Below are 24,548 nucleotides of genomic sequence, written 5' to 3'. Positions count from 1 at the left end.
AAACTGTTCATTGTTGTCGATTGGCCCTTCTCTACGGCAGTAAAATCCACAAATTAAAAAGATATTAATTCATGTGGAAGTAATATGTTACGTTATTATCTGTGAAAGTGTTCTGATTACCACCTTTAGGTATTGATTGATTGATTCATTCTATCTTGCTTAACGTCTCGCTCGAGAATTTTTCACTCATATGGAGACGTCCCTCTAGGTGTTGAACATCTTTCAAAGACAACGGAGTATTTTTCATTCGCCATTGGCTAAATATAACATAAACAGAATTGCCAAATAGATAGTAAACGATTTGTCGATGGTTAGAGAATTTAACACGATTCACAATCTCAAGTCAAGAGATGTCTAGAAATGGGTGTAACAACGGTCTAGGTGACCTTAAAATAATTAACATTCACATTATCACAGCCGTCCCGTGGGAATTCGGGTTAGAATAGGTCCTCAGTACCCTTACTTGTAAGAGGCGACTAAACAGGGCGGTTCTTCAGATGTGACCGCCAAAACTGAGGCCCTTGTGTCACAGCAGGTGTAACACGATAAAGACCACTCCCTGCTAAATGATCATAAGCGCCGAGCATAGGCCTAACTTTTGCAACCCTTCAACAGCAATGGTGACGTCTCCATATGAGTGAAATGTTTTGAGTTGATGTTATTATAGAGGTTTTAACAATCTCGTGTAAAGTCAGCATTTCACAATCTATGGTCGTTATATCTACTTTGCAAATACAACCTATCATTGGGTTGAATGCTGTCTCGCGTGTTTCATTCCAATAGTTAGACCATTCTTTACATACTGCTTAAATCCGTTTACTTTATCAAGATATAGAGCTCATGGCGGGTATTAATGGCCAACAGGGGATGCTTACTCCAAGGGTATGTCCAGGGTCCGTGTTTGCCCTTTTCTTGATTTTGTATTCCGTATGAAATTTATGAGATTGATCATTGTTCGTTATCTTCACTTATTCAATCAAACAAAAAAGATAAAGAAATTTCTTTATTATTGATCGCAAAACCTTTATGTTGATGAGGCAAGAGCAAACTAGATACTGAAATTAGGTCCGTACGAAGGAAAGTTCCGAAAAACACAAGATATAAAAATACATACAGTGGTATAGATCACTTGCTATCACTAAAGCACAATCATGTCAGTGCCCTGAAAACAACACGTAACAGGTTAGAACATCGAAACCCTGTTCTATGGACATATGGCGGGTTCGTTTCTTTTTTTGTAGTATTGATGATTTTGAAATTTGTTTTCTGAATTTTGATTGAATTGAAAGTTTCGGGAGAAAAGATATTTGTGATTTTAAGGCTTTTTGTAGAACTCAACTGTATGACAAACGGAATGATTTCAGCTTCGCCATCGTCAACTTCCCATATTTATGTAGCAATATTCCATTATCACCTGCACATGGTGTTTATATCTCCCAACTGATTCAATACGCAAGAGCTTGTTCTGCGTATAGTCAGTTTTTAAATCGAGGCAAGCTATTGACAAACAAAATGATGGTACAGGGGTTTCAACAGTCTCGATTGAAGTCAGCAGTTTGCAAATTCTATGGTCATTATAACGATCTAGTTCGTCAATACAACCTATCATAGGGTCAAATGCTGTCTGACGTGTTTCATACCGATTGTTAGGCCGTTCTTGACACACTGATTTTGACTACGGATAACTCCGGTTATCTGATCAGGATATATGTCTCACAGCGGGTGTGACCGGTCGACAGGGGATGCTAACTCTTCCTAGGCACCTGATCCCACCTCTGGTGTGTCCAGGGGTCCGTGTTTGCCCAACTATCTAGTTTGTATTGCTTATAGGAGTTATGAGATTGATCACTTGTTCGTTATCTTCACCTTTCAAAGAAAATGACTTTGATATGTTTACAAACTGTAATGATAGCCATTTCCCAAGGAACGCTCTGCAGTTATAAACAATGCATGTCTGAATTCAGAATTACTTGGTGAATATAGTACATATGTACATCTCTTTGAACAACTGGAAATTCCAACAGAAATGAAATTAGAATGTAAATTTAAGGAATGAATTTCATGACATTGTACTTTTCATGAAGCGCCGGAGAGAAGTGTCGCAGTTCATACCATCAGGTACATGTATTTCCAAAAATTAAATTCATTTCTTAAATATCTCGCTACACTCGGTTCCTGCAATATGTGGTGGTCAATTTCTATTTACTTTTACAAACATCTCGCTACACTCGGTTCCTACAATATGTGGTGGTCAATTTCTGTTTACTTTTACAAACATCTCGCTACAATTGATTCCTGCAATATATAACGGTCAATTTCTATTTACTTTCAATCTTGCATCCAATCTAATCAATGAGTATATTTCTCTCGCCACACACACAGTTTACAAGATTGTTTTGCAGTACCGTGTGTGGAATCTGATAGACACACACATGTAGACTTAAAACTCCACCACAAACAAGAACACGTCAGTTTTGTTCTCAAACCTAAAAAATTGACCTCACAAAAATAAATTAGTATACTGTATTCCACGGCGCCTTGAATTATTAATGGATGTGTTCCAAGAAATGTTTTAAAATAATGTAACGCAATGACTGTTCTATAATCTACAAAGCGGATGTCATGTCGACCTAGACTTTTTGACTTGTTTCCCGGAGTCAGTATGGTTTAACGAACACAGTCTCAATGGCGTGTAGAAAGTGATGCAATGTTTTTGAAATTTAAAGCGCTATTGCTACTGCTGAAAGAGCCTTAATAATGCCTCTGCGAAAATAGTTTATGTACTCTTGGTTGCAATAAAGGTGACGAAGTCTTGAAGTGAGCAAAATACATAAATTATTTGTAGTTTTCGTCATGCAGACGTCTCCATGTGAGTGAAAAAAATCTCGAGTGGGACGTAAAACGATATACAATTAATCAATCAATCGCCAAGAATCGCTTTTGATATTTTCATTTAAATACTTTTGTTACGTTTTTACATTTTGTCTTAGACCGAAATAAACTTGAATCTTGCATTTTGTAGCCATTATCAAAGGAATTATTCTTTTATGTAATGTTTAAACTGTAATGTACAAATATTTTTCAGAGGAAACTGTATCGATTCAAACATACGTTTCATAATTAAAATCAAGGGTTTGGGTGTGTTTAGTAAATAAAAGCATGGATATCTTGAAAGTGAAATATTTCTACTTCGTTGTAATTGATCGAAGCAAAAATGTTTTAGGAGCAATAATTAAACTCGGCAGAGATATTTTATCTTCAGCGTTTTAGCAAGTGATGCAGGTCGTGATCATTTTTAGTTAATTGAAAAATATTCCAGGCACTTTACTTGACTGAACTTGCTTGTCTATACTGTCGAACAATCGTTACTCGTGCATACTTCGGAGCAAAAGCCGTATATTGTTGTCGTTAATCATATACCAGTCTTTGATAAATGGGAGAAAAAAAACAACCCTGATTTCATTACCTATAAGTACTTGTACATGTATATGAAATTTACCGCCATTGATCAATCTGGAATCTGTTTTTAGATTAGTAAAGTACCGGTTTCAATTTTCCCATGAACAGAGAGCCTGTAGGAGGTAAAGGAATACTACCCTCTTAGAGGTTACAGGAACCAACAGAGTAAATTAATTATATTGTTCTACCTCAAACAGAGTACAAATTTGTAATCCTTTGGCTGAGGGAGTGCACGGCTCTTTTATTCTAACAAAATAGTTCGCTACTTTCTATTATTTATTTACTCGTACTTGTACATATAGATCGTATAAATAAACATTTTACGCTCCTACTATAAAATGACTAGGGCTTATAGTATACCATTTCCCGCCATAATTCAGTTTCCGTTCATTATATCTTTTACAGATGCACATATTCAACTGTTTGGTAAACAGATACATCAAGAGAATTCTTAAATGGTTCTGGTTGGATAATTGTTGACGGAGTTGTGCCCCTTGGTCTTAAATTTTTTTCAAACAATTCATAGTTTCCTCTCCTTATCTCAGTCAAACACCGACATGTTGGATTTTTTGGATATAAATACGTCCTGAAAATAAGCAAATCAAGTTTGTATTTGATTCTTGTCGAATGATATTTGAAAGAGTTGAGTCACTTTGACTTTGAATGTCAAACATTTAACTTTCCGCTCATTGTCTCGGTCATACATGAATATTTTGCATTTAAATTTAGGATATAACATGTGAATACACAGGTCATGGGTCGATTGGATAACTTGGCAGAGTAATGATCTTTGGGCTAAGGAAAGTTTAAGGTATTCATAGTTTCCTTTGACATAAACTTTCTTGCCAGCGGGGGCATTCGAGTTTTTGCGACACGTCTAGTTTTCGGTATTAATGACCAATACTACATTCCTATCAAGATCATGCGGGAAATAATGCAATGTGATCACTTCTCCTGTGATACGAAATGAAATAGAAGAAATTCTTCTATCTACTTAGGATTGCCTTATAGAAGTTCAAAGTAGCTGGTTACCAATTTTGATTAAGATACAAAATTAGGATTTTTAATTTTAACGTCTTTAATCTAGGTTATCCAATTGATTAAAAATGTGATTTTTTTCTCCTATTGGGATTTGTGTTATTTTTTTATTTATTTATTTTTTTGTTATTGATGGATTTTTTTAAGGAATGAAATCATGCTATTCTGATATTGGGTTTTAGTCTTTGGAGTTGATTGTCATAATTCTACGAGCATACATGGATCAGGCTAGAGTTATCAAATTCGGAAGTCATTACTAATTTAAAGGGTAGCAAAAGGTAAGGAATTTGTCGTGTCCTGAGTTGATTATAGATGTTCAGTTATTACTCGTGCACACAGTGATCTGGAGTCATGGAATAAGCATTGTAAAGAGCCATAGAAAGGAATGATACAGATAGATAACATAAATACATTTTTACCATAAGGTTACTTTTATTTCTTTTTAGCTTTGCCTTTGACACTGAACAGCTGACTCAGGGGTTGGGAATTTCACAATTTGGGTAGACAGCTGCATTGTTTTTATAATAATGCATGCAATATTCCTTCACAATGCACAGAAGTAAAAAAGACGATTATATTCCTTTTCAATATAGATTCCATCATGTACCGCGACACTTCATTGCCTAGTGAAGTTTTTAAAATGAATATTTATTGTTTATCAATGCATTTGAGACGAATATATGACAATTTCAAAATATGACGATAGCCACTCACACCATGAGGAGGCAGTGACCCAGAAAATTCAGAATCTTTATCTAACCCTAACCCTGAAATGATGAGGAATTTATTCAGAATCTTTATCTAACCCTAACCCTGAAATGATGAGGAATCTATTCAGAATCTTTATCTAACCCTAACCCTGAAATGATGAGGAATCTATTCAGAATCTTTATCTAACCCTAACCCTGAAATGATGAGGAATCTATTGAGAATCTTTATCTAACCTTAACCCTGAAATGATGAGGAATCTAATAGTGATCAATCCCATAACTCCTATAGAGGCGAAGATAACGAACAGTGATCAATCTCATAACTCCTATAGAGGCGAAGATAACGAACAGTGATCAATCTCATAACTCCTATAAGCAATATAAAATAGAGTTCGACTAGGGAGTTTTGTCGTCATCATTTTGAAAGTTGATAAAACGTTGTCTATTTAAATGTGCATTTAAGATTGGCTGTTGGAACGAAGTGAAGGGGGTTCGCAACCGAAGTTTTGAACATTGAGGAATTTCCAGCTGGATGTAGACTGACATTTTACAACTAGACATAGCTGTTGTGTGGATAAGCTAACCTTTCTTTCGAAGCTATTATTGATACTAGGGATTTTGTTGAATTTTTACATGCTACATTATAGGGACACTTTGTGGGTGCAACTCCCCAGAGACCCCTGTACGGATTTTGTTCAAATTTTGCAGGATTGTTAGTCACAATATGTAGTTGATCATATTCCACCGCAATTTTGATTCTAAAAATGTTACAGGAGTTATGGGACTTTTGTGCCTCAAGTTTTTGTTTGCGGCGGCGGGGGGCATACGGCTATGCGTAGCAATATTGTACATATATGTTTAGAACTAGCTTTCAATACAAATATACATGAATAAATTTAAGGTTAAATAACAAATGGATATAGTTTAATAACAATAACCTATCGGCGACAGTTCATTCCTCAGTCAGAACAAGGCACGGTACATCTTTGATTGCGTCTTTTACAAGCAATCTTGTATCTTTGTCTTAGGTGAATTATAAGTTCATTGCTTCAATCAATTTTGTATCATATCAAATGTATAGTTATTTAACCTTTAGCCAAACCCCGAAGTTGTTTCCTGCAGAATAAATCAACAGTTGAATTACGACACAATGTACATTGTCATCAGTAGACGTTTCTTTGACAAAAACTACAGCGGATTTCATTGAATTTAAATGAAAAAGGTGGTACTTCAAAATACCCTACAGGTGACAAAACTTCCCAGAAACCAAAGTATTCCAGTCCCACCACAGGAACGTTTTGTCAACGGTGACTACACTGCCTTTTCATTGTTCTTACCAGGTTTGAAAGAGAATCATTGTCTGTCCCAAATGTAAATTATATTTGAATTCTGTTCACCTATTAGTTTGACACATAAAAAACGTACTATATAAAGCATTAAAGTTATTGCTGTTGAGATACAGTAATAAATGTACAAGAATCCAGTATCTGCTAGACTTTTTATGTTGTCAGGCAGATGGAATCTCTATAAGGCCGGCCAAAATGCGCCAACAAAAGTAAGGCATAATGTAGCGTTTTCATTCTGACCTAATAAAAGAAGAATCAACCACGACGCAAAAGATTGTTATCCAACACAATATATTTTATATGTAAAATGTGTTCATCAATTAATTATCGAGAAGGTATGTTTTATTTAACGTGCACAATAAATGGATATGACATCCATGTGATGTAGCATAAGTAAAACCGTGTTAGGGTCGTTGGGCGGCATTTTAACCATCAACACCGATCTTAGTCTTCATCAATAAGGTAGTGATTGTACCGTGTTCCTGTTCCTCCCATACATGTCCCGAAAATGTGAAGACGTGAACTAAAGAGGTCCTGGCCTCTTGTCTAAAATGATGGGTGTATGTATGAAATTCAAAGGTGTAATGAACCTGAGATAGTCGGTTTGAGCACGAGGGATAGTCCATCGGACGACGCACTTATACGGGCTTTTGTTCCCTCTAGTGATGTTTACACATTCACAGCAAACTGCGTGTTCAGTTGTTGTGGTACAGAAACATTTATGTATCTAAAACTTCATATCCATAAGATTATATTCTAAATTCAAAAAAATATATATTCCGTTATCTTGCAATCTGTCGTTTGTAATTATTGATTGATTGTATGTTGTGTAACGTCCCACTCGAGAATCTTTCACTCATATGGAAACGTCACCACGGCCGGTGAAGGGCTGCAAAATTTAGGCCAATGCTCGGCGCTTACGGTCTTTCAGCAGGGAGGGATCTTTATCGTGCCACACCTGCTGTGACACGGGACCTCGGTTTTTGCGGTCTCATCCGAAGGACCGCCCCATTTAGTCGTCTTCTACGACAAGCAAGGGGGACTGAGGACCTATTCTAACCCGGATCCCCACGGGACGTTTGTAATTATTAATACTTGGAAACTGTTTTGAAGTGAAGAAAGTCATGTGAATAAAAAACATTCAGACTGAAATACAGCAAAGTCACAGATGGTATAGTAATGTGAATGAAGAAGTGTTTTCTTTTGGTATGTGGGTGTGCCTTCAGCCATTAGACGTTTATACTCAGTTTTCCTCCTCTGAGACAGCGGCCACCACGCTGTATCGAATAAATTATATGATTAAAAAACATTCAAACTGAAATACAGCAAAGTCACATATGGTGTGGTAATTTAAATGTCTTTTGAAGCGTTTGAAGAAATTTTTAATTTGGTTTGTGATGTGCCTTTAGAAAATTTCATTAGACATTTATAGTCAATTTTTCCTCCTTTGATACATCGGCCGCCACGCGACAAACATCAGATCTGAGGGAGGCGATTTTAATGTAAGGAAGACATAAATTGTGGACAGTCACACCCTTCTCTCATATTTTGCTCTATGGATATAATAACAGTGTTTTACAATATGACAGCGTAACCACCAGTCATGCAGTAGTAAAAAGTACATGTAGCGGGTGTGTATGATTATGTGCTGTTCAAGCTTCACATTTTTATTCAGTTTGTGAGTAAAATCTTAAACGTTTACATATCCTTGTACTGTATACAACTTTTTAAAGAGACTATTTCAACAGTAACTCTTTTTAAAATTTGTAGAACTTTACCAATATAGTAATTCAAGAAAACATGACTTATGACAAATCTAACCCTCACAGACTTGTATCTTGTGAAAAATAATTGATATAGTGTACTGCAGGTAGTGACAATCTGTATTCTTCATTGTATCGGGGGGGGGGGGGCTCCGTGGCCGAGTGGTTAGAGCATCGCACTTCTGGTCGGCGCGGGTTCGATATCCCGCTCGGGCAGGTAAGTAAGAAGGTTTCCCAGTTTATTTTCGGAAGGTCGGTGGTCTCTTCCCAGGTACATTGTATCTTGGTTCTCTCCTCCACCAATAAAAAAAAAACTGGGCGCCACCAGATAACTGCAAAATTGTTGAGTGTGGCGGAAAACATAAAAAAAATCAATCATTGTATCGGAAAATGATGTGCGGAAGTGAAAGGGTGTATTTCGGTTTTCAAATTTCTTTTTTTTTTTTTGCTGTGACCTGGAAACTGTATGCTACCGAATTCTGCACATGCTTTAAACCGATACCATACACAACGAGAAAATCTTTACAAACTGCTCCAACAACAACCATACAGTCATTATTGAGACCGCTCAGTTTACGCTAATTAGTCCCCTACCGACGAAGTCGAGGGTACTTTAGGTTTGCGCTCCGTCCGTCTGTCTGTCCGTCAGTCCAGTTTTCCGCACTTTTTTCTCTGTTCTTGCAGATATTTATTTTATATTTGGTATGTCGCTTTGCCATAACAAGTTCAAGTTCGAATTTCGTCTCGGTCCGTTGATTTTTCACTTAGTTATGGCCTTTGGACTTAGAAAAATAGCATGAAGTATCAGTTTTCCGGACTTGTTTTGGTTGTGCTTGCAGATATTCATTTGATAGCTTTGCCATAACAAGTTATAGATCGAGTTCGAATTTCATCTTGGTCCGTTGATTTTCCATTAAGTTATGACCCTTTGACGTAAAAAAAAAATAGCATGAATTGTTAGTGTACATCCAAGTTTCTTATCTCTGTAGATAAGAATCAAGAATACATCATCTACATGTCACAGTTTATTGACTTGGTTAAAGACCTAAACCTAATTATAAATTTGTCTTTTTTCTTGGTCTAGTCTCTACTGGAATAGTAGTTGATTTCCAACCATTCCTATCCTGGTTCCCCAATTTTCCCCTTTACCATAACCTACAAAATGAACTTTAAATATTGTTGTGGTACAGTAATTTTTGCAACCGGTAGGGGACTATGTATTGCCATGCAATACTCTCAGAATGCTTGTTTTACATGAAAACAAGATGTTTAGTGACCCCCAATTTCGCCCGGATTTTGTCGCTTGGACAAAATAACACATCTGTTAAGAGTTTTTGTTTTTACTTGTCGACAATGCCAACTTACCCCCTCCTTTGAAAATGATGCTACGTGTCTTTAGGGTAAATCGTAGGAATTCTAAATATAAGTTTATGATTTTTCCTATTTGAAGCTGAAATTAAATTATTTGACATTCATTATGGCTGCAAATGTACATTCAATATATAAACAATTTTCATTACTTTAAATGACGATATTAATTTATATTTAATCATGTGAAGTACATTCAATTTTACACACTGTAGGTCTTAGATATAAGACTGTCACTAAATTATTAGAAACTATTATCATTATTTAACCTCAAATGTTTGTCTCAAATTAAATTGAAAAGCTGAATTACCAGAAATCTAATTTTACAGTTCCATATATCATATAGGTATGTTTGGATAATAGATCGATTCTATGAAATAGTTCTTACATGTATGTACCCTACAAGTATATATGACTATATATAGATCTATATATGTGAGAGGACTAAAATAGGCTATGCCTGCTGTCCGATCTCATTCACTTTGTCAATAAAAAAAGTTTAAATTATATATGCGAGATGAATCAAATACTATGGTTATAAATGTATATTTAATCTATGATTAATTAAATGTGCATCAATAATAAGAATCAATATGCACCAAGCTAATTAGATAATATCGATATGACTCAATCTATAAACAAATAATTGAGTGTTGTATAGCATTTTGATTTGAAAACCTATACGAATTTACTAGACTGTGTTATTATTTGTACCCGTTCAAGGAAATATGACGTGTAACATCTAACTAGCGATTCTATGTTGGAATTGTCATGTGATTATTTATATAAACAATGCACCCAGTAAATAACTACAGTCAAGAAACTAGGCTGTTTTGTGTGTTACGTTACCGCGATTTTGACTTTCAACTTCAGGATGTTTGACATTGTTTTATGTGAATTCGAAATTCTCATAACGCCAGAGAGAGAGAGAGAGAGAGAGAGAGAGAGAGAGAGAGAGAGAGAGAGACCTTGACTCAGAAGATACCACAAGTCTAGATGACCCAAATTAACGTTCAATCCATTTCATTCTAAACGTCAGCTTTTGATGCACAAATAGCAATCTCGAAGTTAAAAGACTAAAACGTTTTGGGGCATTATTACTTGTTATAGAAACATTTCATTGTGCTGGCAGTTTTTTTTTTGAAAATGTTTTCTACTCGAGTTCTAGATCTGCGTATCATTTATTGAATAGAGATGTACTTAAAACGTGCCTCTCAGGACAACCGGTTGTTCCGTTATTATCAAATTGAAATTTTGTGTCATTCATGTTATGTTGAAATAAAACGACGTGCTTGATAAAGAGTATACGGAGCTTAAGGGTATGAGGCAAATGCGGCAAAAAGTGCGGGATATATGTTTCTAAGTGCAACTAAAGAGAAATGAAGGATCTTCAGGTGGATAATAACAAATCTGCATATATGATGATTACTTGGGCAATATCTCTTGACCCATTGAACACATTACTTGTTGCGAATTGATGGTTTTCACGTACTTGCTCTGGGGAAATAAAACGGTTGTAATGTGAGTCTGACACTTTACGTACAAGTATACCGCCTTGGAGAATTGTCAGGACATGTAATACATTGATTTATCGTGTACATACATCTTCTAGTAATACTAATTCAGACTTCTTTAAATGACAGCTAGTCGGTGGACATTTCTCTTGGGTTTTTCTTTATTTCTTTGAATATTTTCATTGTGCATGAAATACTATTTTCTGGCTTCAATATAAGATAAAGTATATTAGATACGCTTTTTGGTTAGGGTATGATTTTATATTGAAATCATCTTTTCTATAGAAAAAAACACTTGGTCATAAAATGTATTTAATCCGACAGATCCTTATGAATTTTTCGTATTTTGTTTGTATAAATACTTTTGCCTTCATACTGAAGTTCCTCTAATGGTCTTCCTTGAACACAGAGGAACAAGTCACCAATCAGCCTAGCTACAGCTCCCTGGGAAAGTAATGGGACAGACTAGAGAGCTACAGATCCACCCCTTTCAAAAACCACCGATTTACGGCGCATAAAAATACGCACAGTTGAGGCCTTATATCGATGTATTCTTGCATCGCCGTCTCAAAAATTTAATCAAAAAAATTCTATCGATACAAGACCTCAACGGTGCACACTTTATTTTGTGCCGTAAATTGAAGATTTTTATAAGGGGTGGATCTGTAGCTCTCTGGTCTGTCACAATATACAAGGTCAAATACAAAAAAAATATACAAAGCACTAAAATGAACAACGACACGAACAACCAGACTGTCAAATTTTCGGGACGACTCGTTAAATCACGTGTATATTTTTAGCTTGCTTCCACCGAAGGGTGACTGAGTTTTCATGTCTTCCGTCTATATACCTGTCTGTGAATACATGTACCGACTTCTTTAAAATGGTGACAAACCAAACTTGATACAAATATTTTTCAGAATGCTAATGATGAAATTTACGTACTAAGACGGATGTTTAACTTTACTTGGAATTTCAGCACGCCATGTCACCTAGTGCAAAAGTTCTGTTAGGCGTTAGGGTCTGAATAAATAATTACCAATTTAGTGAAAATCTGCCTGCCGTAGGTGAAATCGACTTCTGAGCAGTGACTGAAAACCAAGTCGATGATAACAAAAACATCTGTGTATGTGCATACTTCATTTCAGATCTATTAGCGCTTATGAGATCTAGAAAAATGTTAAGTATCATTGTTAATGCTGAAATAGTATCTTAGATATAATCGAGGAGCCGTAAGTTACATGTACCATCTGACTTAAACAACAGTAGGGTGATCCTTGATTGAGGCATTGTTGCCGGTCGACAAGGAATGCTTACTCCTCCTAGGCACCTGATCCCACCTCAGGTGTGTCCTGGGGTCCGTGTTTGCTCAACTATCTATTTTGTATTGCTTATAGGAGTTATGAGATTGGTCACTGTTCGTTATCTTCACCTTTCATTCAATAAATGCAATTGAATTTCGTCGTTAAATTTAAATTTCATATGACTACCAGGTACGATATATTTTATAGGTTATTGTTTTCAGGTAAAATGGTGCAGTACCTCATGGTGGTTTTCATGTCAGTCAATGTGATGACGTTGACGGCCATTGGATTCGATCGATATTTCGTCATCGTGCATCCTAAAAGGGTACGAGCATACAGGTGAGAATTACCATCTAATATCTTACTTATCAACAAAGAATATCTCCTTAAAAGGCTATGCCATCGATGTTTCAAACGCATGTTGCATGGAATACTCCCGTTCATGGTTGTTGGTCTTCATTTTAAACAACACAATAGAAGCCTAATTGAAACTGACTGTGTATCTCTCTGGAGACTTTGTGAAACGCATTGAGCTATCCATTAATTCATATTTTATATGGAGTTAGTGATTTGTTGATCTGTCACTAATTATTCGTACAAAATAAGTGTTGAAGTAACGGAAAGGTTAAAACAACGTCGACGAACATACTTTGATGAGAAAGTTCACTTGTTTGACTCGGGTGAATTAAAAGTTGTCCTATTTGATTTCCTTACAAATACGGGTGATCCGAAAAACATACAATTATGGTCGTTGCTAACACAATCATTACATGTTGATTGAATTCAAAAATCGATATTTCATGTAAAGATTATGATTTAAGGATTTATTCATTTATATAATATATTAGGGTAATTATCAGTTGCTAGCAATATTGATGCAATGTATGCACTGATCTGTGGTTTTATTGTAGGACAACTGTAGAATTGTAACTCTAAGTGGGATCTTCAGATTCGCCCCTTATAAAAACCTTCGATTTATTGGGCAATTGTTTTTTCTTCGCATGGTTCAGGTCTGCAGCCTCTATTTCTAAATCGCCGTCTTTAAAATTCAACACAGTACATGTAAAACATTTCTGAAACATTTTACCACGAAATTTATGTTTCGACGTACCTTTAAACATCGATTAAAGATTATCCATCGAACTGAAAACTTGCAACCTCAATAACGTAACCATGTTTACGTAACCATGCTATGTTGCACAGTCTGATTATTATCCACCGCCAGAAGGTGGGCGATTATGATGGTTTTAGAAAACTAAATTACATACATGGATATCCAAAGTCATCATCATTGATTATTTTATTGTATTGAATTATGGTAGTTTCATATATTTAATCACGGTTTTGATCAATAACTTGATTTTTTTCTGCGAATCTATTTTTTGGATATTAATTGTAATCGGGATCGGTGTACGGAAGCTGTTACATATGTACAGTTACTGTCGCGAGTCAATTAAACCTCGTGCTTTTCCTTCGGATAATAAGATTTTATAGTTTAAACTTTCTCTTGATTACATGATTTATTTCACTCAATTTTTTCAGCATTGCAATGTCTACTTTTTTTTCTTTTACATGCAGGTTACCTGAGTCATTCAGGTGACCTATTGCTATCTGGTTTTGACCATCGACATTAGTCGTCCATCGGTAGTAAACATTTGGACATTTTCAGCTTCTTCTCTGGAACGGCTAAGAGAATTTAACCAATATCAATATATAAAGTTTGAATTTCATGAACTCTACCTCTCTTGGGCATGAAGGGTGTGGCCAAAACCATTACAATTAATGTACACTCTTACTCCAGGACATTATTCATTCAAACAATTAGCATGATTATACTAAGAAATGGGCCATATACCAAAACACTGAAAATCATGATCAGTGGGTTCAAATCCCAGGGTGGGGTTAAGTTGGCCATTAATTGAAAATGCATCATACCTTCTTTGCGTCAGGATGTCAAACTCGCTATACATGTAATACGCCCTTTAGCAAACTGTAAAATTCATGACTCAAGGGTTCATGCCCCAGGAAGGAGCTAAGTTGGTAATATACATGTATTATAAATGCAGAAATTTTATACATTAACAAGCTAATTCCTGCAATTAATGTCCCCCGCTTAAGGTACAATATATATATTACTACACCAGAGAAATTTGATATGGATGAAAAGTGAATGATATGTACAACGCTATTTTGATACTGAAAACTTTCAAATTTACTTTTTTGAGTTAAAAAAAATGCTCTTATAGAAGAAAACAATCTGAAAAAAAAAAATTAAAAACTCCTACTGAATTCGAATTCGCGATTTGCAGATTGAGCAGTCGACACACAAACCTACTGGGCTACTCAATCTTACTGATATTTGTATTTTCATTCATGTTTTAAAAGGAAGTCAGCCATTGATAATATATCTCTTTAAGGACAGAATAAGTAAAGAAACTGTATTTGCAGGAAGAGAGCATCTACGCGGGTTTTGCTAAAATACGGGACGTAAATTTAAGATTTAGAATAATTAATGTAGGTATTAAAGAGAACACAAACAAATAGGACAAATAAGCTATAATTTGATCAAAGTCAAAATTTTCGGAATTTGTTCACAAGCCGTTAAACAATCTGCACCATAAATTGATTAAGCTATGTTGAACAATTTGGTAGAGCATTCTCTAATATGCCCAGAGATTTATGCGATGAATGTCCGTCTAAAATAATGACTTAGAGTCTTTGGGGCCCACAATGCTGAAGGAATATATCCGAGAAACAGTTATGGCCTAATTCACCTGTCACCCAACCATTTAGTTGTAATGACCACATGGTTCCGAGGGTGGCGCTTCTGTGTTGAATCCATGAAGCAAGGCAGTTATTTTACCCTTTGCTACAAACATGGGGACATCCAGGAACCAAGGACATGAACGCATGCCATAATGGTTGTGTGGTTTTAGAATTTGACGTTTTTCTTACGTTTCTTGACCTCTTGTCAGAAATTACTCTGACCGAGTTATGTTCAAAGCTGCGACCCGTTCCATTGCAATTCCAAATCTGACTTGGTTTGTCATTTAAGCCAAGGTTTGTCAACAAAGGTTGCAGTTCATGAAAGTATTTGTTGATTACAACAGAGTCGGTCATCCTTGCTCTGCTTGAGCCCTAGCATTACGGCTTTTTATATTCTTAGGTCTGGGTGTCTTTTTCAAAATCAGCCAAACAATCCTTTAATGGATGTATTTTCTTTAATGGACTGACGCTAAGTCTCTTACTGAGCTCCCCTGTTCGCTTAAGTAGAAGTTGTCTGGAAATCCAGATTCCTTGCCTTGCCGCTTCTTTAAGTGCTGTCACTAATTTATTTTCCACGTTCTCGGGCAAAGCCGGTTTTCTACCCATCTTACTATCAACCTCATATTTCCCGGCAATTTTGTTTCCTAAAGTTGATTTTGGAATTTTAAAAGTTTTTTTCCGGCTTTTCTGATAGACATTGTGCCATTTCTTATAGTCCCAATGGCTTTTTTTAAGGGTTTCTTTATTGTAGAACACACTCCCCTCTAACCTTTCTCGCTGATTTTTTTCGGCATTCTACAAACTCGACCGTCCGAGATTACCCGAATAACAGATGGAGGAAATACACCTGAACTGTAATATGGTACTTCAAACTTGTGTAGCACAAGTCAAATTGGATTTTAGAAATTTCAATTTCATGTGGCCTTACATACATGTACAAACATTATTCATTATAATATGTATTCTTATACTAAATGAAAGTAATTTGTTTGATTTATATCCATTCCATTTGAATATTTATATCATATATTAAAACGTATCTTAAAACGAATGATACCACCCGCAACAGATAGAGGGGGGTCGGGGGGAGGGGGTCGCAGTGCGCACCAGATTCAAATTAACTCAACAGATAAATACAACTTGCGACATTCATACAGAGTTGAAAAATTGCAGCTTTTGCCAAATTCAATCGTTTTCTAAAAATAGGTATCTCTGCCGTTACCCCGGTTACCTTAACTCGGGGAGGGGCATAAATTGCCACATTGCAGACTTTATCGAATTTTCAATAAAATAAAACTTGGTAATGCGCTTACATATCCGGGGAAAAATCCGCTTTCATTTTGGATTTTTTCTCTCATCTTTGTGACTTCCGAATAAATCAGTTAAATTATACTAGTCAGTTAAACATTTGTATATATGTATATCCGTTTACCTGATAGAACTCACGACGGCTGTGACCAAGCACCTGATCCCACCTTTGGTGTATCCAGGGGGTCCATGTTTGCCCAACTCTATTTTGTATTGCTTATAGGAGTTATGAGATTGATCACTGTTCGTTATATTCACCTTTTCATGTAATTGTTGCATAAATTCGCAATGTTGCTAATGGCGTTCCTAAGATTTAAAAGAAATCTTGCCATTTCATAATATGTATCATAGAGCCCACCTTAGATCCGAACCATTGACCCAGAGGGCATGGATTTCACAATTTTGGTAAAGGCGTCCCTTCTCATTATTATTGCCCCTCGCATGTCGCATTGTAAACTTTGAAAAGAATGAACACTCAGAATGAAATAAAACGCACGATGCTTTATTGAGGCATCAGCCAAATATCAAACATCACTTTAGTTTACTGATTTACTATTGGGTCCGAAACAGGTTAATTGCTTTTTACTAATCACTTTCTTGTAATCTACGAAGCAATTAACAGTGTTCACGTTGTCCCTTCTGAAATCATGAAATTGAATAGCTTTTAAATAAGACATGCAATGTGATTTCCTCCAGCAATGCAGTACTGGTAGATAGAAAAATAAATGATCTGTGAAGGTAAGTAAATATGGTTTATTTTGTTGCATGCAACTAAACGCACCAGTATTCTACAAAATGGTATTGAATGTATATTTCTAATAGGTGTTTATTTTTTTCAGCCCCCACCAGAAAGTGGTCGGGCTATATAGGTTTACCCTTGTCCGTCCTTACGCGACACCCAGATTTCCGGACTTTTTTTTCTAAATGCCATGAGATATTGAATTGATTTTTTTTTGTATGCAGGTGTATATTGATGAGTCGCAGATCGTTCCGGTTCGTTTATTTTTATGGAGGTCCGTCCCTTTAACGTAGAAAAATTACTCTTAAGACCAGTTTTCCGGACTTCTTTTTCTAAACGCCTTGAGATATCGAACTGATTTTTTGGCATGCAGATGTATATTGATGTGTTACAAATCGAGTTTGAGTTTTGTTTCGGTTCGTTGATTTTTGATGGAGTTGTGTCCCTTTGACTTACAAAAATTACTGTTACAACCAGATTTATTATATTGCTGTTAAAACATATAAGGATTGTTGTTAAGTTCTTCATTGTACTAAATGCATGTAATGTAAAACTTAAACGGTACAAATTTTGATGCACCAGATGCGCATACGTTCTGAATACCATATTCAATGCTATACTTCGATGAATTTTAAGACAAGAGTACCGCAAACGGTACATAATACGCCCGTGAAATGCTTACATAGGGTGTATTTCTTGTGCTATAATTTGTATAACTTTGCTTCAGGTAGTATCAGCCATCATGAGGCTGTGACAAACTTTCATATGAACAAAGGGTCTTAGCTTAAAAATAGAGATTTCCTCAAAATGGACCAAGTTCAACAACCTGTAATTTTTTCAAAAATATAAGAAAATCAAAATCCTTCCCCAGATGCACATCTTCAATACCATACAAACACTCCACAAAATAAGATGGCCCTCACTTGAAAAATGTGGGAGGAGTTGGGCGAACAAATTATGTACCCTCCATATAATATTAATTTCCAAATAGACAAAGTTCAACAACCTGTAATTTTCTCAAAAATTGTAGAAAATCAAAATCCATCCCACATGCACATCTTCAATACCCATAAAAACACTCCACAAAATAAGTAGGTCCTCACTTGAAAACTGTGGGAGGAGTAGGGCGGACAAATTATGTACCCAGCATGATATGTGAAAGGGAAATAAAATTATAAAGAGAAAACTCCGAACGGACGGACGGATGGACAGGCATCGCTGTACCATAATACGTCCCGTCTAAAGACGGGCGTATAAAAAAGGAATCGTGAAGCAAATTTAAGAAAAAGGAATCATGAAGCATATTTATGAGAGACTGATGCAAATTTACATTACTTCTGTTTGACACACACTCATCCACTCAAACACAATAACTGGTACAAAATGTGGTACATACTATTGGAAAAGGATTACGAATTTGACATTGATGTCTAGGAAAAGGAAATTCTGACATCGGGGGTCTAAGTGTTTTCAAACATATTTGATAGAAGTGTTCTACATTTAAAAAAATAGAAATGTATAGAATATGTCTTTACATACATAGGTGAGACAGTTTCCATTATTCCTAGCAGAGACATAGCATGTATGCGCTAAAAAAAAATTCATAAGCAAATATCAAAATACTCACGTAAAAAATGTGGACCTTACCGTCAACAAGCGCAGTGAAACACGCCATTTCGAGATTTTCACCGACGAAAGTTCGGTAACAGTAATGAATAAGGTACACTCATTTTGTAGCTATTTTGTAACTTTTTTTATTAAAAGGAACAGTTCTCTAAGGTGTAACGTGCAATTAGTACATAATTCAATGATTATGAAGCAGTTTCACTTTGCAACCGGATATGAGAAATTTTATTTCGTATTCCGATCCCGATCGAGAGTTGTTGACTGGGAACGACGTGTTAAATATACATGTAACATCAAGCATTTTTTTAAAAAAAAAAATCACAGTTAAAAAAACCCAAAATATACACATACACAATGTTGTAGTGTTATTTTTTGTAAATTTTCTATATCAATACAATACATACATTTACCATAATTCAAATGTCTCCCTTAGACAGTGTTAAATAGATACAGTCATAATAAGAAAGATGATGGCATACAAACAAAGTGACATGACCCCAAAATCTATAGGTGTTTTCCTCTTATTGTAATTAAGTATTTCTGTACAAAATTGGAAAACTACAATGAAAACTGTTTGAGTTATCGTGTCACAAAGAAAGTGTTCATAATAACAAAGATGATGACATACAGACAGACAGACAAAGTGAAATGACCCAAAAATATATAGGCGTCTTCCTCTTATTGTAAATTATTTCTGAACAAAATTTGAAAACTGTACGACAAAAACTGTTTTGAGTTATTGTGTCATAAAGAATGTGTTGACGGACAGACAATGTGATTACTATAGGGCTTCTCGCATTTCATGCGGGGCCCTAATTATTTGGTTCAACGGAGTTTGAAGTGACTGTCACATAGCACAGCTGATAATATGGCTAAGTAAACAGGCCAATTCACGGAGTCTGCGAGTTTTCAGTTGATACACGTGTATATCTTGACACAAGCGTAATGGGTGAAACATGCTAGATTCTTTTTTTTAATTATTGATCTTGAGGTGGTGGTGTAAAATTAAAGTTAAATAATAGATTCGAGCGCAAAAAAGTGAAGCTGTAACCCAGGGGTTTTTGCTCTCTGGTGTATCCTATTGGCCCTCACCCCTTCCCCCCGAGAGGTTCAGTTACTAGAAGTGCACATAATTACATAACATACGGCATTTCCACATTGAGGGGTTAATCAATCATCTCAGAGAAAATATCAGGACAAAATATGTCTATGTACGGACGGTCATGGTGAATTTTATACTCTCCAAATGTCTTTTACAGGGGAATATCAACATAGAACAAATTGCAATGACTCAAATGATCAACCAAATTTATTTCTTTTTTAAAAAACAATAGCAAGCCAGGATAATTAAAAAAGAAGGAATAATGTCAAGATGTACAAAATACCTTTTTATACTTCTAGCTTCAGGGGGAAAATAGTATCTTAATTTAATTAGCATTAATAGATATGCACCAGTGAAGAGTACTGTTAAGTCCCACACTAGGACTCGAGAGGACAGGAACTAACTAAGCTTAGCACATTGTTTACTTCTCTACCGGCACAGATTTATATAGCGAGTTTGGTGGGAAATGAGTGGCTCAAGTGATCTGATGTGCTACCTGTACACTCTCAGCTGGGATACAGTTCGGTTTGATATTTCGACTGACGCCATTACCGAATCTTCGAGCAGTTTTTTTTTTATAATTCATGTCTGGAAATTCACATTCAACGTTGCCCGGATCTAATGTGCAGTTAGGTGACACTGCTATTCGCATTAAATAAGTGATATATTTGACTGTTAAATTAACTTCCAGTCACGATCAATGCTGCAGTGCTTACCGTCTACGTATGTAATTCCCGAAGTAAAACTAGTACCTTTTGTATATCACTAATAAAGAAAAACATACTATCGGAACTCTTCAATATCAGGAGATACACAATTACGTCTTAGGCACCATTATTTGAAGGGAAAAGTTAGTGACTGTTTTATTTCCCGGGTTTGTGTCACGTATTAGATACATATTAACTGCTAGAACCGGCCGAAGTAGAATGTGAATTTCTAAACATGAATCATGAAAGATTGCTCCGAGATTCGGAGTGTGTGTATAATAATAGTATTTATGACTATATATTCCTTATGTATCGTCCTTAGGTACCTTTAGTTGCTGATCAATTATGTTGTACTTTTTAATTTTTTTTTTATATATGTATGTGCCCTTGGCCTTAGGGGCCCATTATTTGCCAATAAACTGTCCGTATTTGAATCTGTATATCGAAGCTTATTTTTTCATGCAGTAATTCTTCACTAGATTTTCCTGGCATGCTAAGGATATTGTTTACTACATTTTAGATAATACCCCATTGCATTAGATAATATCTTAATGTATTAATAAGCTTTCATTTCTAAAGAAATAAGAACGAAATGCTCATATGTAGAATGCCTAGTCTATAAAATAGCTATTTCGGGTTTAATGAATATTGTTTTTAAAAAGTAACATATGAATATAGAAGAAAACAAGATGTGTTTGTGAAACACAAATGCCCCCGATAATGGCCAATTCCAAAGATGGCCAAAGTCACAAGGACAAATATTTTGGTACCAGTAGAAAGATCTTGTCACAAGAAATGCTCAGGTGCAAGATGAAAGCTCTAATGTTTACCATTTAGAAGTTATGACCAATGTAAAAAAAAAATTAAAAGTAGGTCAAATGCCAAGGTCAAAAGGTTTAGTACCCACGGAAAGGTTTTGTCACAAGGAACACTCATGTGAAATATCAACGCTCTAGCGCTTACGGTTCAAAAGTTATTAGCTAGGTTATAGTTTTCAAAAAGTAGGTTAAACTCCAAGGTCAAGGGTCCAATATTTTGGTACCCACGGAAAGGTCTTGTCACAAGGAATACTCGTGTGAAACACTGTATGAAAGCTCTAACACACACTGTTCAACAGTTATTAGCAAGGTTAAAGTTTTTAAAAAGTAGGTCAAGCTCCAAGGTCAAGGGTAAATAATGTTGGTACCAACGGAAAGGTCTGAACACAAGGAATACTCATGTGAAATACCAGAGCTCTAGCACTTGTTGTTCAAAAGTTATTAGCAAGGTTAAAGTTTCAGACAGAATGACAGACAGGACAAAAACAATATGCCCCCCAATCTTCGATCTCGGGGGCATAAAAATAAAGCGTACAACAAAAGTCATAATGTTAAATTGCCATTTTCAGTGCGAAAGTAAATAGTACGAATTAACAGAGTCCCTGTACCGAAAATTATTATTGAACGTTATTCATTCGTGATTAAATGTGTGTAATTACCATAATTCAATTTAATAATCGACTCATAATGATGGCTTTGGATATACATATGTATATATGATTATGTTTGTTTATTATTTTATAATGAAGGCCCGCAGTAAATCACGGTCATCTCTATAAAACCCTAACAGGTAATCGTTCGCCTCCTGACGGCCGATAATTACATGTAGTCTGATGTTTCGTTGTTCATACAGTTGACCATCGTCGCAAACCACGGGTTATTGTTTCTGTCGTTTTTATCAGGGATAAAATAGTTTTTGTCAGAACTCTATAATTTAAAATCAATTTATAAACACGTAGCATATATTTTAAATATCACATAGTTATTTTGGGTCTGGTAACTATAGTGATAAAAACAACCAAGAGAATTTGATACTCTGTCATCGTGCGACGTACCGTTTGCCTAGTTTCGAAGCAGTTCCAAAGGCATCAGATCTGGGTCACTCACTGTCTTTGCACAAAATACGTGAGGGGTATTTAATAATTATGCAAATGGAATACAAAACAACACACCGATAAAACATTCATATATATCTGCATTTTGAATACTTGTAAAAAATTCTGAACCCTGTTCGTAATACTACTTACTACATGTACATGTCTCAACTGAATTTGAATACCAGCGATTTCATTCGGCTTGCAGTAAATTGAATACTGCCGACCGATCAGACTTCACTCACCGACTACTAGCTGCAGCTCTCTGAAAAAATATTTTGACATAACAGAGAGCTACAGAGCCACCCCTTATAAAAGCCTTCGATTTACGGCGCACAAAAAGCTGCGCACGGTTGAGGCCTTATATCGTTTTATTCTTGAGTTGCTGTCTCATAAATTTAATATCAAAAAATTCTTAACATATTTTCCTACTATACTTGTGTCTAAACATACCTTCAAATATTCATTAAAGCGCCATACGACCTGAAAACTCCCAGCTTCAAATGATTACGTTTGTTGACGTAGCCATGTTAGGTAGCCAGTCGATTCGTACCCTGTTGTTGTTGGTATCTATTCATAAAATTCGTTATATGTTATGTATTTGCTCTTCATTTATTATCAATACGAATAATTTATAGAAATTAAAAAAATAAAGTTTTTCTAAAGGTAAAATAAGCTCTTGATTCATGAAAATGCTACTAAAGTCCTTAACACTCGTGTGGCAGGGATGGAGACCGAACCAGACTAATGAAAGCCGCATTGCCGTGAGTTTAGCTATTTGAATAATTATTATTTAAAGGCACTGTGGTGATATATTATTTAAAATATTTAGCTAAAATATTTGTGGGGATATTAGTTCACATCTAGACGTTATTGTGCAAGTATGGAAATTAACCAGGATTCGAATTGACCGGCTACCTAACATGGCTACGTCAACAAACGAAATCATTTGAAGCTGGGAGTTTTCAGGTCGTATGGGGCTTTAATGAATATTTGAAGGTATGTTTAGATACAAGTATAGTAGGAAAATATGTTAAGAATTTTTTGATATTAAATTTATGAGACAGCAACTCAAGAATAAAACGATATAAGGCCTCAACCGTGCGCAGCTTTTTGTGCGCCGTAAATCGAAAGTTTTAATAAGGGGTGGCTCTGTAGCTCTCTGTTATGTCAACATATTTTTTTTCAGAGAGCTACAGTTCTGCAGCTAACCGACTACATAAAAAAAATACTCGCGTGATTTACAGATTTTATATATATTTTCATTGATATCTTCCTTTTACGATTAATGAGCTAGAAATGTAAAATTAATGAAGTGGTTTTTACACAATCAGCGACCGCGTTTCGTCAACTGTCTCCATTCAGATGTCCTACTTTTACAGTTTTTCCATCGGAACGTGATCCCGATCCCGATGATTATAAAACGTAAAATATAAATATTAATGTCCTTGACATCTGTCCATCAAACGTTACAAATTCGAACTTGATCTGTAGTTTGTCACTCTGAAACAACACTGCAGATTTCAAACGAATCCTTGCAAGCATGATGGAAAAGTGGGGAAACAGAAAGACGGACGGACAAACAGAGAAGAAAACCTATAGTCCCCTTCGGATTTACCAATCGGTAGGAGACTAATTAGCTAGGGGCAATTGTTGGTGCCAACAATCTTGAAACTACGAACTGTTTCATGTCAATGTGTTTGGTCATGATCAATATATCACAACCTCTCCTTTTCATTATTCCTGTTTTCTTCCAATATTTTTTATATGTAAAGTGAATCTGGACAGTCTTTCAAATCACATTTATGTAATTAGATCTAGTCACTTCAGAGATTTACAGTGCGTCAGATTCTGTGACAATCTTAAGAGTATTTTACAAATATGTA

At 35.6% G+C, this 24,548-nt stretch overlaps 1 protein-coding gene across 1 annotated transcript in view; it reads left to right on the top strand.

Annotated features, from left to right (window-relative positions):
* The window catches only part of LOC125681541 (galanin receptor type 1-like), an 81,698-nt gene that overhangs the window by 5,369 nt on the left and 51,781 nt on the right, over nucleotides 1-24,548 (top strand). The window contains exon 2 of the mRNA XM_048921688.2: nucleotides 12,724-12,841. Within this exon, the coding sequence (XP_048777645.2) occupies nucleotides 12,724-12,841 (118 nt within the window). The remainder of the gene's footprint in view (nucleotides 1-12,723; nucleotides 12,842-24,548) is intronic.

This window comes from Ostrea edulis, chromosome 2 (genome assembly GCF_947568905.1).
Source record: "Ostrea edulis chromosome 2, xbOstEdul1.1, whole genome shotgun sequence".
Classification (NCBI taxonomy): domain Eukaryota; kingdom Metazoa; phylum Mollusca; class Bivalvia; order Ostreida; family Ostreidae; genus Ostrea; species Ostrea edulis.
Note: the sequence above shows the minus strand (reverse complement) of the source record. Positions and strands in the feature narration are given on the sequence as shown.